The sequence below is a fragment of the Myotis lucifugus genome, unplaced genomic scaffold, assembly GCF_000147115.1.
Source record: "Myotis lucifugus unplaced genomic scaffold, Myoluc2.0 scaffold_63, whole genome shotgun sequence".
Lineage (NCBI taxonomy): Eukaryota > Metazoa > Chordata > Mammalia > Chiroptera > Vespertilionidae > Myotis > Myotis lucifugus.
The window spans coordinates 1,151,984-1,169,818 of NW_005871111.1; the positions used below are offsets into that span (position 1 = coordinate 1,151,984).

Sequence of the window (17,835 nt, forward strand, 5' to 3'; positions counted from 1 at the left end):
GGAAGGATTTAAGCAGGGTAGTGTCTTATCTGAGGTCAAAGCTGCAGGTTTTTCCTCTGCCCCATCAACTTTCTGATTAGGAAAATCATGTTTCATGGCTCTCATTGGTGTTCCTAAGGCTCTAGCTGTCTGTAGATGGTCACTCCGGTTACCACCCCCTAGCCACCACCCTTGAAGGGATTATGGTTCAAGAAGCATCTTCATATATTGTGGGCCAGTGGAGTGTGGGGGAAAAGTGTGGTGAAAGTACTTTACAGTGGCTTGAGCATTAGCTGTACTGCTTCTAGGAAGCTGTTAATCATGACACAAGAATGGTTTTCCCGCATCTGGGGAGACTTGCACTTTTAGGGATGGCTTTGTTGGCAACTGTTTACTATTACGATAATCACAGCATTGTGAGGAAGAAGCATTAAAGTTCATTCCAGTGACCTTTCTGCTGGCCATCAATTGTGATATGGAGTGAGCATTAGCAATATCCCCACTGTGGGAAACAAAAATATCAGTTCCTGTTCTCTGGTTTTGACAAGACAGACTGACAAATTTCACTTTATTTCCTTTCTAAATCATATTCTCTGGATTTAGAGAATATGATTTAGGAAGGGCATTAAAATGTGAGTTTCCTTTTCATTATATATGAGTAAATACAATTTTTTAAAAAAAATGTTTTTATTGATTTTATTAGAGAGAGGAAGGGAGAGGGAGAGAGATATAGAAACATTGGTGAGAGAGAAACATGCTCCCTACTGGAGATCGAGCTCGAAACCCCGGCGTGTGCCCTGACTGGGAATCCGAACCATGACCTCCTGGTTCATAGGTTGACAACCACTGAGCCATGCCAGCCAGGCTCCTTTCATTTTTTAATATGTGGAAACTGAGTGTCAGGCAGGTAAAGTGACTTGCCTAAGATCAATGTAGCTAGTAAGTGGGAAAATCAGAAAACAAATCAAGAGTTACAGTATTTGGCTTCTAAATCTGTGCCATTTTTTATGCTTTTGAGTAGATAATACATGGGCAAAACAAAAATAGATAGTATATGGGCAAAATTTAAAAGTTACTGAAGTATGCACTGCAAAAAGTAAGCTTTCCTCTCATCCCACCCACCCTGTGCTCCTCCCCAGAGGCAACCAAACTCTGTTACAATTCTCAAACATGGAATCGTACGCTTTGCTGGTCAAATAACTATAGGAACAGTGGTTATCAACTAGGACAGATGGCCCATCAGAAACATCAGGGGACGTTTTTCAAAATACTAAAGGCCCTATTTGTTCCTCTTACCAGGACTCTGATTCTGTCGGTTTGGAGTGAGGTCCCTGAAGGAAATTGTGATGCCTTCCTTGCCTCGCTCCATTGAGAATTATTGCTCAGGTGTTGCTAAAATGCCTTATGTGTATTTAAGGAGGGAGGTGTTACTTCTTCAAGACAGATGAACAGAGTTTATTGGGAGGATGGCATTTGAACTATACTGTGAAAAAATGGGTTTGCAGAAATAGGAACAATTGATTTTTTTTTTTTATTGCTTAAAGTATTACAAAGGGTATTACATATGTGTCCTTTTTTTTCTTCCCCGCCCTTGACAATCCCCTGCCCTCCCCTACCCCCCAGTGTCTTATGTCCATTGGTTATGCTTATATACATGCATACAAGTCCTTCGGTTGATCTCTTACCCCCCTCCCTCCTGCCCCCCAACCCTCCCCGGTCTTCCCACTGCAGTTTGACAATCTGTTTGAGGCAGCTCTGCCTCTCTATCTATTATTGTTCAAAAGTTTATAAAGGTCTCTATTATCCATGAATGAGTGAGATCATGTGGTATTTTTCCTTCATTGACTGGCTTATTTCACTTAGCATAGTGCTCTCCAGTTCCATCCATGCTGTTGCAAATGGTAAGAGTTCCTTCTTTTTTACAGCAGCATAGTATTCCATCGTGTAGATGTACCACAGTTTTCTAATCCATTCATCTACTGATGGGCACTTAGGCTGTTTCCAGATCTTAGCTATGGTGAATTGTGCTGCTATGAACATAGGGGTGCATATATCCTTTCTGATTGGTGTTTCTGGTTTCTTGGGATATATTCCTAGAAGTGGGATCACAGGGTCAAATGGGAGTTCCATTTTTAGTTTTTTGAGGAAACTCCATACTGTCTTCCATAGTGGCTGCACCAGTCTGCATTCCCACCAGCAGTGTACGAGTGAGGAACAATTGATTTTCCAGGTGGAGGAAATATCATGAATAAAGGGCGAGATAGAGACATAAGTGCAAAGTGTTAGATCACGTGTCAAAAGCTCAGATATCACATGGGCCACACAGTAACATAAATGATATAAATGAAGTGATAAGTGACAACTGACACTTGACCTTGGTGTTAGGAAACTGAAGAGAACCTTTAATATATTTCCGTATGACAGAGCACATACTGTGCACGTTTTGAGCCTCCAGGATTAAAATTTTAGATGAGTGAGAAAGACTAATATATAAATCAAGCTCTAATGCAGTGGTTCTCAACCTGTGGGTCGCGACCCCTTTGGTGGTCGAACAACCCTTTCACAGGGGTCGCCTAAGACCGTCCTGCATTTCAGATATTTACATTACGATTCATAACAGTAGCAACATTACAGTTATGAAGTAGCAACGAAAATAATTTTATGGTTGGGTCACAACACGAGGAACTGTATTTAAAGGGCCAGAAGGTTGAGAACCACTACGCTAATGGATGGCTTGATTGTCTTGCATAATCTGAGTGAACACACCTAACTTTGGAGGTCATTATGCTATGTTTCACCCTTAATTTAAAAGTTGTAGCCTCATTCTTGGGGAGTTTGTTTTTCGTTTGTGGTATATATAGTACCTCTTTCACCCTAATCTCTAAATATAAATGGCTATTTAATATCAGAACTAATCATGGGGTTCTTTCTGTTCCATTTTATTTTGAGTTCATCATTTTTAGAAGCATTCTCCCCCATCCCACTGACATATTCATTCCTTTCCAGAATTTCGACCCCCATCTCCCCCGAAGCAACATTATTCATATTCCCACTTGAGTGTTTTGATATTTTGTTGTAGGGTCCTAAAAGTAGAGCTTTTAGCAAAATGGATGAGCTGTGGTTTATTTCATGACAAGTCTTTCCAACTCATGGGTTGAAGGCCTATAGGTTTCTTGATCACATTTGATTTTTATCATCTTAGCACTGACAGTAAATCACACCATGGTCACACGTTCCTTGGATACATTTCCTTGCATCCTTTACTTGTCATATCAGAATCACGACAGTCCTGCTGTTCATTAGCCTTGTCAACTTCAATAGGACCCCATGCAAAGCACATTGAATAAGCATCAAAAAGAGTAATATGCGATGTGTGTGAAGACATCAATCATCTGTCTGTTGCACCCGCTCCTGTCATTTTAGCACTTTCCGCTCTCTCTCTAAGAACCCAGAATACCAAAGGGGTGGACAACTGAGAGAGGCAGATGAAATGGTTGATTTGTTTAGTTGCTAAATGCAGCTGAGACAGGTAATTAAACAGCCCTGCTCCTGCAGAGAAGCCTGCAGCAATGTAATGCGAAGTCTCAGAAACCCAGCTGTACTCAGATTTAGATTCAGAACTAATATTAGGTAGGCCCCTTTCAGATTGACAGATTTTGTAAACATCATTTCTGGTTTATTTGCTCAGCATGATTAGAGATGGAGCATGTGTGTCTCGCTCATGGTTTAAAGTTACTAGGGAGCATGTGGTGATTATAGATACATGCTGGAATAGCCCAGAAGGGCAGAGACTTGTGTCTGGTGGGCAAGGGATTCCATGGTTAAGCCTCTGCTGCTCCTCAGTGCTTCAACCAATTCTTGATGTCAATTATTCCATGGATGTGGCTCAACCATGTGAATGGAGCAGGGTTGGTAGAGGGCTGGAATAGGAGATTGGAATCAGTTCTCTCCTTAATCCTTTTCTTTTTATGGGAGACACATTCTGTATAATAAACGGCTAATATACAAATTGTCCCCTTGACCAGGAGTTTGACCAGGGGGCGGGGCTGGCCGGCCAACCTCCCGAGTCCCCTCCCGCTGGCCGGCCCAGCCCAATCGGACTGATCAGGGCAGGCTGGCTGGACCCTACCCATGCAGGAATTCGTGCATTGGGCCTCTAGTTATTAAATAAATAGCAAACATATCTCTCTCTCTCTTCTCTCTCTCTCTCTCTCTCTCTCTCTCTCTGTATAATGTGTTTGTTTTAATTTGTTGCATTTATTTCTATGCAGAAATTGCTACCACTATCTACTCAGTTATTGAAAACTTAGCAATGAATTCTTTTCACTTACAGGGCATCCCCCAGCAGGGTCTTTGTAGGGCTAAAATGTTCTTATCCTTCAAGTCTCACCTTAAATGTGTCCCCATCTCTGTGAAACCTACTCTGACCAACTTTCCATAATGGCCTGCACCAATTACGTCTGATGTCTCGACCTCTATTAGTTCCTTCATAGCACTTGTCACAATTAGTAATTATTTGTTTATTTTTCACTTGTTTGCTGGTGAATTGTTTGTTTACTTATTTGTTTGCATGTATCTGTTTTCTCTCTTGCTTGTTTATTGTCTGTCTCCACACTAGATGTTAGTTCCATGAGGGTCGAGATTGTTTCTTTCGTTCATCCTATAATTCCAGCTCATAACTCGAATCCTTGCACATAGTTTATATCCTATAAATATATGCTAGATAGCATGCTCAAATGAGATTGCGGATGAATGGTATGCTGGTAAAACCTAGCTCTCAAAAAGGAAAAAAAAAAAAAGCAGTTTTAATTTGTAGCAGTTGCCCATACCTGTGGTATAAACAGTGCCACCATGATAGTATTCAAGCTACTCAACTGACGTCACTGGAACCACTGAGTTGGGAAGGAATTCACAATTGCATTTCATTGTTTCAGGTTTCTCTGTGGGAGCAGGACTTTTATTACTCATTCCAGCTGCATTTAGCAACTGAACAAATCATCGTTTCATCTTTTTCAATTGTTCACTCCTTCAGTGGTCTCTTAAGTTTTTAGAGAGTATTTCTACCATACATATATAACAGATAGAAGCATTTCAAGAACATGGATAAAATATGTTAAAAATAATTAGGAAGTGATAGATTTTGAGTACATTTATTACATTTGAGTATTTTATTACATTTATTTTAATATTTATTTAATTGTAACTTTATATAATCTAATTTTTAATAATAGGTATATTTAACAGCTAGCTTGCAAAATTCCTTAAAATTGAATAATCTGCTATTAGGAGCAGGCTTCAGCACCCCACTAGAGATGACGTATGTATGGGCAGACCCACTGACCACTCTGCCCTAGTGTTTGGTTCATAAACAGAAGAAGCGAGTTGGCCTAGATGGGTGGGTAAATGGGTAAATTGTAATTACAGAAACATTTCTCAGAGAATTTTTATTCACCTTTTACTACTCAAGAAGATGACATTAATGTCTCCTCCTAGCTTGGTATACAGATTTGGTACAATGACTAGACAAGAGAATAAGGTGGCAGCAGTGAGAAATAAAGAAATCAGAAAGAGGGAATAAGAGCTATTTCTTAGCTCACATACTCTGAGTCTTTCCTTTAGAGTGCTAGACCATCTTATTGCCAGAGGTGGCTGTCGAATGTGAGGTACTTAGTGGTCAAGAGCACTTACTTTTCAGAAAATTAGCTCAAGGCCAACAGTCATTTATGCCTATTTGAAGTCATTGAGGTCTTAGTCAGCTGGACTGCTTGCCACTTCAGATTTGTCTGTCTGTCTGTAGTGGGATGGAAATGAACGCCAGGTGGTGTCTGAGGCAAGGCCTGTGGAACTCTGGGGTCTCAGAGCAGATGACTAACGGGAGGTGACAAGCTCAGAGGTCACAGAGAATAGGGAATATGAGGGAAAGAGCCAATATGAGGGAAAGATGCATTGCCATCTTGTGTGGGGCTTTCTCTTTATCAAGTATACAGTGAAAGGTAGACCTGGTATTTGTAGATACACAGACTATTGATATAGGAAATAGAAATCATAATTAGAACCATTTGCCATATTTGAATTTATAGAGCCACTGAAATTTTTGAGTGCTTATTTAAATAATTGACTAAGAAAGAAGCTAATAATGAGAAATTATTAGCTCAGTCTTTGAAAGTCAAAGGCATGGAATTTGGTGAATGCCTTTGACCTTTGCAGCCAATGACACCAAGACACTCATCTCTTTACATTAGCATTGGCTAGATTCTTAGCTCTTGACTCATTTCTTAGCTCATAAATCCTTTTAAACCAACAGCATCAATCTTAAGATAGAATAATGATTACCTCTCCTATTACACACCCACACCTCTCCACAAATTAGAAGTTGTTTGTATTTAAGAAGGATATCTCAAATGAGGTACCATCTTTCATGGATTAGTTCAAATAATTGTTTTTAACTTAAAAAATTCAATTACAGTCAAATAACATTTAATGAGCCCATGTTTAGTGCCTAGAACTGTTTTAGGGCTTGAGGTTATAAAGAGAAATGATACACAGAGAAATGACTCTGTACTCAAGCAGAGGGAACAATCAAGAAAACAGAAATTAGGGGAGTAAGAGATCAACCGAAGGACTTGTATGCATGCATATAAGCATAACTAATGGACATAAGACACTGGGGGGTAAGGGAGGGCAGGGGATTGTCAAGGGCAAGGGGGAAAAAAAGGACACTTATGTAATACCCTTTGTAATACTTTTAGCAAAAAAAAAAAAAAAGAAAGAAAACAGAAATTTTGAACACAGTCTAGTGAGCTGTGATGGCAGTGTGCACAGGGTGGTATTAGAGGTAGATTAACTCAGATATCAGGGAGTGCTTTCTGGAAGTGACACTGTTTTGGTTTTGAAGCATTCGTGGAAGTTAATGAGATGGTAAAGAGGGGTTAGGATGTTCTGGGAGATGGGAAACCCTGCAGAAAAGTGAAATGCAGAATTGATACTAGGAACTTGGGGAGGTTGGAGTGCCAGAGCTTAGAACTGAAGGCAGAACTTTGTACGTCTGCTTCTTTATTCTCAGGAAATCTAAAATGAGAAGAGGAATGAGAATAAGAAGACAACCTCATATTTTACTTGAGGCTGGTTTTCCTATGGATTTTGGTGATCGGACTTAAGGGGTGGGGCTTTTCTGTCAAATACCTGGTGGAGGATTAGTAGCCAGATGTGTCCTCATGGTGTTTGATATTATTGCTTTGTATTTTGCTACAGCTCCTGCCCATTCACACTCTGAGGCTTGGCATGGAAGTGGATTCCTTTGATGGGCATCATTATATCTCTTCGATCGTTCCAGGTGGTCCTATTGACACGCTGAGCCTCCTTCAGCCAGAGGATGAGCTTCTTGAGGTAAGATTTATGAGGGACAGACAGGAACTTTTAAGCTCCAGGAACATATGTTCTCACTGAGTTATATTATCACTGATGCCAATGAAATGTGATCTACTTAGAATGAAGAAACTTGGTGTATTGTGTGCTTCAAGGTAGCTGAGAGGTCTTAAATGTTCTCACTACACACAGACACAAATGGTAACTGCAAGATGATGGAATTGCTAACTAACCTTATTGTGGTAATAATTTCACAATATATGTGTATATATATATATCAGATTATATACCTTAAACTTACACAATGTTATATGTCAATTATATCTCAATGAAGATGGAAAAAATAAATAAAAGACGAACATATTGCCTGGCCAGTGTGGTTCAGTGGTTGAGCATGGACTCATGCACCAAGAGGTTGCCGGTTCAATTCCTGGTGAGGGCACATCCCCAGTAGGGGACATGTAGGATGTTTCTCTCTCATCGATGTTTCTCTCCTTCTCCCTTCCTCTCTCTCTAAAAGTCAATAAAAGTATATTTTTAAAAATATAACAGCTTATATAATGATAAAGGAAGTAGATAATATGCTTTAACTTCATGTTCCCCATCTTTTGGGACTCCTGAAATGTCTGAGTGCTTATTTAAATAATTTACTAAGAAATAAGCTAATGTCCTATTTTAGTCTGATAGCATAATTAGTTTTTTTTGAGAAAAATTCTTTTTAAGAATCTAATTCATGACCCTTATTTGAAACATGTAGTGACATTTATTTGCATGTTTTGTTTATTATTTCTATTAAGGATTAGAGCTGGGTGACCTCAGGCTTATGTCTTCTTGACTGGTTTTCAGATTGTCTCCTTGGGACGCTCTCCCCACAACATGGCAGCCAATAGTGGGCTCACTCAGGCTCCCCAGCTGCTCTGCAGGCAGACCAATTCTAGAACACTTCTGCTTTGACCTCACTTTCTTGAAAGATTTTGTTAGGTTGGAAAGTTTTGTAACTAACACAATGAACAAACCAATGAACACTGAAACCCCTAATTTTACATGTTAGAAAATAAGGCATTGATTTCCTGTAACTTTATACACTGGTAGCCTGATAACTTTAGTTCATGTGTTCTAACTCCCATTTCACTTAAAAAAAAATGCATCACACTTCTTTTTAAGGTCCTAAAAAAAGATGTGGGGAATGATTAAACCTAGAGAAGACTGTATAGAAGAGGCTTTTTTCTCCCAAAAGTTAGGAACCACAAGAAGCCCTAGGTTGGGTTTAATAGAATCAGCCTAGTAGCCTTAGCCAAGATTAGAATCACTTGAGCCTTGATTATAGAAATTTCTTTCTAAAATTTATGTTTGCTCAAAGTGGAATGACAAGGATAGCAACTAGGTTTCTTTTTTTTCTTTTTAAAGCAGGGTCCAGCCATCTAGAAGAGTATTTTTTTGTGTGTGTTAATCCTCACCTGAGGATATTTTTCCATTGTGTTTTTTGTTTTGCTTTGCTTTGCTTTTTATTTATTTATTTATTTATTTTAGAGAGAGAGTGGAGAGGAAGAGACAGAGAGAGAGAAATATTGATGTGAGAGAGACACATGGATTGGTTGCTTCCCACGTGTGCCCAACCAGAGCGGGGGATGGAGCCTGCAACCGAGGTACGTGCCCTTGACTGGAATTGAACCTGGAACCTTCAGTCCACAGGCCAATGCTCTATCTACTGAGCCAAACTGGCTAGGGCTAGAAGAGTATGTTGAATTTCAAAGTCAGAGGGAAAAGTCTTATGAGTAATTGTTGTCAAATTCTGTCATAAGCTTGAGAGGGCAGAGTGTTAGAGTCCTATTGTAAAATGTAGTAAGTTAGTTATTTTAGAGTTATTCAAGAAATGATACTGGGATGCTTATTGGCAGACTAAAACCCTAGATATTACTATATCACTTTTGGTTTTTTATTTGTTCTGAATTATGTTTTTCTTTCTGATTTGCTGAGCACATGGCATAGCCTTGTGGATATCAGACATGACGTTCTGTAGATTGAAGACCATTTGGAAACCATTTCTCTAATATGTACTTGTTAGATATTGAGACATGAGATATATTAGTTTGGGAGATGTGGAAATATGAGCAAAAAACAGTTTTAGTTCACTTTTTTGTGGTAAAATTTACCTAACATATAATTTACATTTTAAGCATTTTTAGTGTATAATTCAGTGGCTTTAAGAATAACTCACTACTAGTTTAGGGTAGGTGATAAAGAAATGTTAGCTGGATCTGAGTAGAGCAAGTATAAGTCATCACAGCCATTAACCGAGTCCTCTGTGCCTTGGCCAAGATTAGAATCCCTTGGGCCTTCGACCTTGTAATAGAATGGGGTGTGATAAGGTAACATGAAAACTTGAATTTATAAGTATACATTTTTGGTGAAAACACTTGGGATATAGTAGAAAGAAGCACAGGCTTGAAAGTCAGAAGAGCTGCTTTTGATTCTGAATTTGCCACAGCTTAACCATGTCCCTTGGCATGTCACATAACTTTGAGAATCAGTTTCTTCATCAATAAATTCCTACTTTACTGTGTGTTTGTGAGGATCTAATGGAGTACCATCCATGTAAACTATTAAGCATTATCTCACTGGGAATATTGGCAATATTCTCACTGGGGAAAGGCATAAACAATCTTTATGGGATAGGATGAGTGAGGGTTGAATGAGGTAATGTAGTGGCACAATACTTGTGCAGTATTATGTACTCTGCAAATGAGTATGTATGTGTGCGTTTTCTAATCACAGTTTGAACAGCTGAGAAGTGGCAGCCCTTAAGAAAGTCTCAAGTTGAAGGGCCTAGAAAAATAGTGTGAACTCTAAAAGAAAAATTGGCTGCTTCTGAGTAACCAAATATAGAAATAATAACAATTTTAAAAATCTCTGTAAAGTTAGCCAGATAAACTCCTGAGCATAAATGTGTGTGTGTTTAATGTACTCCTTAGAGTTCAAAACAGAAACACAAATATGCTTTGGGGTTAGAACACTGTGCCAAAGCTCAGCCCAGAGCAGCTATTTGCAGCAGCCATAAATCCCCTTAGGTAGGAGCTGGTAATGGGAAATGTGACCAATCCCTTTAGCAATAGAGCGCAGAGAGGAGGACTACCAGGCACAGCTATAATAATTGGAGACAATTCAAATGAATAAATAATGAGCTAAATAAATATTTAAATGTACTCCAAGATGAAAACCTGAAAAGTGTCTTTCTAATTTGCTGAAGTAATGTGAAACACAGACTAACACTGTGTATGGGTAGGATTCCTTCTTTGAGTATATGTGCTTGCTTTATTTTCCTTGTAGGTTACTACCCATTTGGTTGGTTTTAGAACTTTCTGTGCTCTGGCACCAGTTGGCACCGTGGACATGGTGTGATCGGAGATGGGTACCTCCTTGCCCACTTTTGTGTGGTGATTGGCTTGTAATTCTTCCAAGGCAAGCCTTTCATCTGCTGCTGAACGTGCTGTCCCCTGGGCCCCTTCGTCAGTCAGAACGTCTTGGGAGATGATGTTTACTTTTCCACTAGGGCTAGCTCCCTGAAGCATATGCGGGTCTCTTTACTATGTGGTGATTTCTTTGTAAATAATTAAGAGGCAGGGAGATTGTCTGGCCCGATGGCTAAGTGCTTGGTATGTTACAGGCCTGAGAGTGGTTCCAAGGGACAGTTGATTCGGGGCTCAGATCACTTGCTGATGGGATGCTTCCAACAACCCACTGTGCTCTTATTCTCTGAGCAGTGACGGATTTAGTGGAGAGGTTCCTCCCACAAAGGCAGACATTAGCACTGCACCTGCCACAAATTAATGCCAGAAACAGAACGTCTTTAAAACGAATGATGCTGCTGACCCCTCCCAGGAAGTCCCAGAGTTAGATGTGAAAAGATTATTTGTTGCCTGGATTGTGTTCAGGCCTCAGCCTTTTTGGAGCAGCAGACAGATCAGCTTTTTGTGACGTTTCGTCAGAACTGGCAAAGCTCCTTGAGCTAAAGTCATATATATGGAAAATTAGAACAGACATCTTTATAAATCATCTTTGGTGCAAAATATTGCTATTGTGCACTAAAAAGAATATGACATTTAGATTTTTTTGGTGATAAGTATTACTCATTAAGGAATACTTGGTTATCTTTTTTTCTTTTAAACATATAAAACTAGAGGCCCGATGCACAAAATTCGTGCAAGGGGCTTGGCTCTTGCAGCCCTGGCTTCGTCTGGAAGGTCATTTGGAAGGAAGTCCGGAAGGTCGTTTGGCTGTCTGGTCTAATTAGCATATTATGCTTTTATTATTATAGATAATTTGAAAACTGACACACTTTCTGCAATTGGTGACTATGTCAGCAGAGCATGTAAGAATAGAACTGATGCAATGATATAGGAACTTTTCTATCGAAGTGACTTTTCTCAGTCTGGTATTAAGAGTTTATGGGATGTGAAAGAAAATTGTGAGCTGAGGCTAAATTTTGACAGTAGCCTAGGTTTTGTTACCTATACACTGTAACTCCAACAGCTTTTAGCAGCCTTAAAATTGGTGTTAATATCTATAGTGTTATTCTTACAAAATGAAAAAGCAAGAGGAAATGGTCTTCAGAAGGCTGTAAGTGATATTGAATGTGTTTAAGGAGAGATGGGTAGAAGTAGATGAGAGAATAGAACATTGGAGTATAGAAAGGAGGAGCCATGGAGGTATGAAATATTAGGCAGATCACATACCCAGTAAAAATTGTACTCTGCACCCATTTTATACTTTATTCACCCAAGTTCATTAAAGGTTTAGCCTTAGTTTTTTATAAATTTTAAGGATTTCTAATGTTTTTAGTTACTACTAAAATAATGTTAAGTTTAGGCCCTTTGTTTGTAGGGAAAGTAAAACTATATCCTAATTTCATTTTCATAGGTTGATGTAAGCCGGAGATTTTTGTGTTTTTCATCTGGGTCCTCCTTAATTCTGACTTACCCTTGTCTTTCTAGTTCAATGGTGTGCAGCTCTATGGGAAATCTCGCCGAGAAGCAGTCTCCTTTCTTAAGGAAGTGCCACCCCCCTTTACCTTGGTTTGCTGTCGACGGTTGTTTGATGATGAAGCCTCTGTAGATGAGCCAAGGACCACGGCAGCCTCTCCTCCTGAGATGGAGGTACTAAATCAGTGAACCACGGTTCCCACAGGCACGGCCACTCATCAAGGATGCCCCGAAGAGTGTGTTACAATATAAAGAGAGAGAAAATATCCCCCCCCCCCTTTTTTTTGACTACGGTAGCTCTCAATGACAACAATGCATAGCTTTCAAACTGTTACTTTTCATATAATATCATAAAATTTTCCCCTTTTTCCTCCCTTGCAATATTGGTGACATTAATGTGCATGCTCTTGGATTTTAGAGAAGCTTTTTCTAGCATTTGCCTGGGCTCATTGCTTTTGGCTCCCAGTTTAATTCAGTTCATCTTAATCAGTTGAAGACGTTGTTGAATATCTAATGGACTTCCCCTTTTGCAGAGCCTCAAAAATATGAAGATCTATGACCAATTTCGAAGTGAGTCTAAAAATTGCTGTAAAAACCTTCAGAAGGTCAGAGAATAAAATAACACTTTCTATGCTCTTGATACTCTTTTTTTAAAGAGCATTGTGATTATGAAAACAGTTTCAAGCACATGCTTTGTCATCTTATGCCATTTGTAACCTCATCTTTGATGCCATTCCACCTTTCCAGACTCTTCTAGATTATAATTCTAGTAACAAAAGTTTAGACACACGGGGCCTTCCCTTTTACCTACCTATGGTCTGAATTTCAAAACACAGGGACTGTAATCCTGCTCTATCATGTAATGATTGTGAATCTTTGAGCAGATAACTTGGCCTCTGTTCATATTCTTCCTCTGAAAAGTGGGGGTACTTAGTACTTAGCCACTTCATCAGTTTGTGTGAGGAGGAGATGAAGTAATGTAGGCAAAGTGCTAGTCACATGCCTGGCCCATGGAAAGTGCTCCATGAAAGTTAGCTCTAGCTATTCTTGACTCCTCCAGTTCACCTATCTTTGTTTTCTGATCTCCTAACAGACATAAGAGTCTAGCATAGCACCATCATATAGTCACAGATGCATATTTAAACTTGTCTTTACCAAGAAATCGTCAGCTCCTGTGAGCAAAGGACATATCTTAAAATTATTTTGTATCTCATAGTGTTTTCATTCTGTACTGGGCATATAAGAAGTGCTTAGTAGATTACTGACTGAGAATCTTTTTAAAAATGTTTATCTTTAGTGAAGCATACTTCGAAGAAGGGACTCAAATGCCACACTTTTTTGACTCTTGTTTTCTTTACTAAAACTAAATGCGGGTGATAGCTTACCTCTAAAGCAGCGGTTCTCAACCTGTGGGTCGCGACCCCTTTGGGAGTCGAATGACCTTTTCACAGGGATCGCCTAAGACCATCGGAAAAACACATATATAATTACATATTGTTTTTGTGATTAATCACTATGCTTTAATTATATTCAATTTGTAACAATGAAATTGGGGGTCACCACAACATGAGGAACTGTATTAAAGGGTTTCGGCATTAGGAAGGTTGAGAACCACTGCTCTAAAGGTTGATAAAAATGCCTTTAATCTAATCTACAGGGTGTGTAAATCACCAACCCAACTTGCTGACTCTATCCTCCCATCTGTCATACTTTGCCACAATGGGTAAACTACAGCTCTGAATTATGCTAAATGTCAGCCTTGCTGCCCATTAGTTGATTGCTTTCCATTCTGTGAATATAGGAGTTATGCAGAATTGATTATATCAAAATGATATATTTCAGGTTGTAGAATAATATCTTGTATACCTTAAATGCCTTGAAATCCCTATGAACTTCAGTTTTAGAATTGTATGTGTTTTTCTAAAATGCTGGCTCTCTTTTCCATCTGTCTCTTTTTTCCATTTATCCCAATGCTATCTTAGGTTCTTAAACTCTATCTGTTTAGGCAGCTCAGCCAAAATTCTAATGATCATTAATCAGTGAGGGTATTAAGTGCCCCAGTAAAACATCAATCATATTGTATTAGCCATTGGAACTTTACTTTTTATTGGAAAGTATGAATGTTTTCTTTATAAGTATCATTTCCTCACGTCAGGCTGATATATACAGAGGTTATTGATCCAGAACATTCCCACTAATTTCAAATGTTGTAACTCAAGAACCAAGAAATTGTTCCCATGTTTAGACTTAATCCACCATGGATTGAGTATTGACTTTCCATGTCCTGCAGGGACAGTTTGAGATCTGGACCAACCCTAATTAAAATGTGTTTGTGTGTTAGCTATGGTGCCTTACTCTTCCATGTTAGAGGAGTTTTTCCCCCAACTTTAATTCCACTAAATTGATTCTCTTATACAGGTCACTCAAAATGATATTTGTAGAAATAATACACTTTCATTTTACTTACTAGGATTTCCAAAAGTTTTAAGAAGTCTATTTTTGAAAATTATTATTTAGCCCAGGGGTCCTCAAACTACGGCCCGCGGGCCACATGCAAATACAAATATTGTATTTGTTCCCGTTTTGTTTTTTTACTTCAAAATAAGATATGTGCAGTGTGCATAGGAATTTGTTCATAGTTTTTTTTTTTAAACTATAGTCCGGCCCTCCAACGGTCTGAGGGACAGTGAACTGGCCCCCTGTTTAAAAAGTTTGAGGACCCCTGATTTAGCCTGTAGCTTATTGAAAAAGAGTGTCAGGGAAAACCCACTGAAAGATGGATGGTTCATTAATGTATGATCAAATATTTGTCGAGTGGCTGTTGTGAGCCAGGTACTATTGTGGGTTGAGTGGATAACCATGGTAAACTCTATGGTAGCCTGCAGAGTTTTCATTCTAGCTTGTTGCTAGGGTTACAAAGAAAAAGATAATTCTTGAGCTTCAGGTAGAAATTCAGAGTACGTTAGGAAAGTTAAATCATATAAAAAACCCCGACTATATGGTACTATAAATAGTATCAAGACAGAAGGTTGGAGCAGCGACTCTTGCTCTGCATAGTTGACTAAGCCTGGAATAGGAGGACCTGGGGGTGTGAGGTCAGGGGAAATAACCACGGACAGTGGACTGGGTAGTTGTAGTAGGACCTGGGGGTGTGAGGTCAGGGGAAATAACCAAGAACAGTGGACTGTTTTTAGATTTACATGATTCCTAAAGACTTGGATTTTCCCCCACCTTATTTTTCTAGTAAAGTCTTTCCTTGAAAACTTCTAGGAGTCAACAGAAGTGGTTTCCCTGTGTCCTGTCCTGGTTTCTCTCTGTGTTAGCATCTTTCTTTGTCTCTTACTATAACTGCAAATTCAGGTATTGCTACTTAAATATCTTTTAAGCTTTGACTTTGTATGATGTTTTCATTTTTCCTTAAATTGCATATTTTTCCTTTTATGCTTCTAATGGGATGACAGAACTCATTGAAGTATAAGAGGTCAGTGTTAATACTTTGAATGAAATGGGTACTTTACGTTAAAAAAAACTATATGAACAATCTGCATATTTAAGTGCTTGAATTTTCATGAAGATCTTATATGCCTCAGTGCATGACCCTTTAAACAGATTAGAAATAAAAACTATGCATGCCAAAGAGAACCCCCAGTTTGAGAAGCAGCTATGAGATTCCTGACATGTTCTTTTCAGAATTGAAAGGACAGTGTTTGAAGCATATATGTTCTTTTGTATTTCAGGCTGATCACAATGTAGATGTCAACACCGAAGAAGATGATGATGGGGAATTAGCACTATGGTCTCCTGAAGTCAAGATTGTTGAACTAGTAAAAGATCATAAAGGCTTGGGATTCAGCATTTTGGATTATCAGGTATAAGAACCTCTGTAGAGTTTTTTGGAGTGATTAGTTTGTATTAACATTATATAAAGTAGTAATCATTTTAAGGCACCCATTGACTTAGGCAAAACTGAATGTTTTGATGTAGGTAGTGCCTGTCCAAAGAAGAGGTGTCATATTTTGCATTGTTAGCTTGACAATTGAGCATTCAGTTTGGTTGCTTTTAGTATATTTAGAGTTGTGTAGCCATCACCACAGTCTAATTTTAGGACATTTTCATCACCCCCAAAAGAAACCTTATGCATATTAGTAGTTATTCCCAATTCTACTCCTCTCCCTCCCCTTCACATGGAGGTATTTGTAGTTTTGCTTACCTATTAATCTCATTGAGCTTAATTAAGTAGAAATGTGAAATTTCTACTTGGTAAAATTATAATTTACATTTAATAATGGGGCACATAATATTTATGTATCTATATGTACCCCAAATATGACTAGGGTAAAATGACTGATGCATTTGGGGAGGATGTGAAAGGTCACAATAAGACACCTATATGCTTACCAGCTTGCTAGTTTATAGTACTTTTAGAGCTTCTGATTATTATGGGGAATTAAAACTGCTGGCAAGAGATCTCTCACTTTTAAGATGCATATTTTAATACTTTTGTGCTGCCTAAACACATTGTGGTTTAATAAAGCAAAAAGTCTTCTATCAAAGCACATAAAATGCCAAGAGATATAAAAATCAATTCTTTTGTTTTTAATATAATAAGGCAATCGGGAATAGATTAAAAGGAAAATATTTTAAGCAATATGTAAGACATTAAATTCCATATTTTGGCAGTGTGATTTAAGATTACTGAAATAGATTATATCTCTTTCGTTTTTGCTGCCTTATTTCTGCGCCAGATAACCTTCTTCGTTATTAGAACTTCTCTTTGGAATATTATTGAATTATGAGTTGTTGATTTCAAATAATGCACATTTTGGGAAATATTTTTATAAAAATATTAATACTATAAGATCCTGGAAGTTTATATATTGGTTTATATTAGTGGATATAATACAAATGGCTGGTATATACTATTTTCCTCCCCAATGTAGTTCTATTACCTAGCACATGGTAGGTGATTAATAAATACTTGCAGAATGATTGCATAAAGTGTAGGTTAGCCTAAATTAACTGGGACTAAATGAACACATTCAGTGGGGTTTCTTCTTAACCATTTTGATAATTGGGATGTAGTTTAGAACAGCAGTCACCAGCCTTTTGGACCTCGCGGACCACCGGTTGGCAATTGCTGGTTTAAAAGATACCTTTCAGATGTGGTCTTAGATATTTAGCTCAATTTCCCTTATTATTGGAATCTATCTATCTATCTATCTATCTATCTATCTATCTATCTATCTATATTTGTACTCTTATATAATACTAGAGACCTGGTGCACGAGTTCGTGCACCGGTGGGGTCCCTCGGCCTGGCCTGTGTCCTCTGCAATCCGGGAACCCTCTGGGGATGTTGGATAGCTGTTTCGGCCCAATCCTTGCAATCCCAATCCAGACAGGAGGGAGCCCGATCCCCATAGGCCTGATGCAGACAGGAGGGAGCCCAATCATGTGCATTGAGCATCTGTCCCCCGGTGGTCAGTGCGCATCATGGCAACCATTCATTTGGT

General features: G+C 38.7%; 1 protein-coding gene across 1 annotated transcript in view; it reads left to right on the forward strand.

Annotated features, from left to right (window-relative positions):
• Nucleotides 1–17,835, forward strand: part of PATJ (PATJ, crumbs cell polarity complex component) — a 292,560-nt gene that overhangs the window by 59,855 nt on the left and 214,870 nt on the right. The window contains 3 exon segments of the mRNA XM_023754657.1: nucleotides 7,231–7,365; nucleotides 12,336–12,497; nucleotides 16,061–16,192. Of these exon segments, the coding sequence (XP_023610425.1) occupies nucleotides 7,231–7,365; nucleotides 12,336–12,497; nucleotides 16,061–16,192 (429 nt within the window).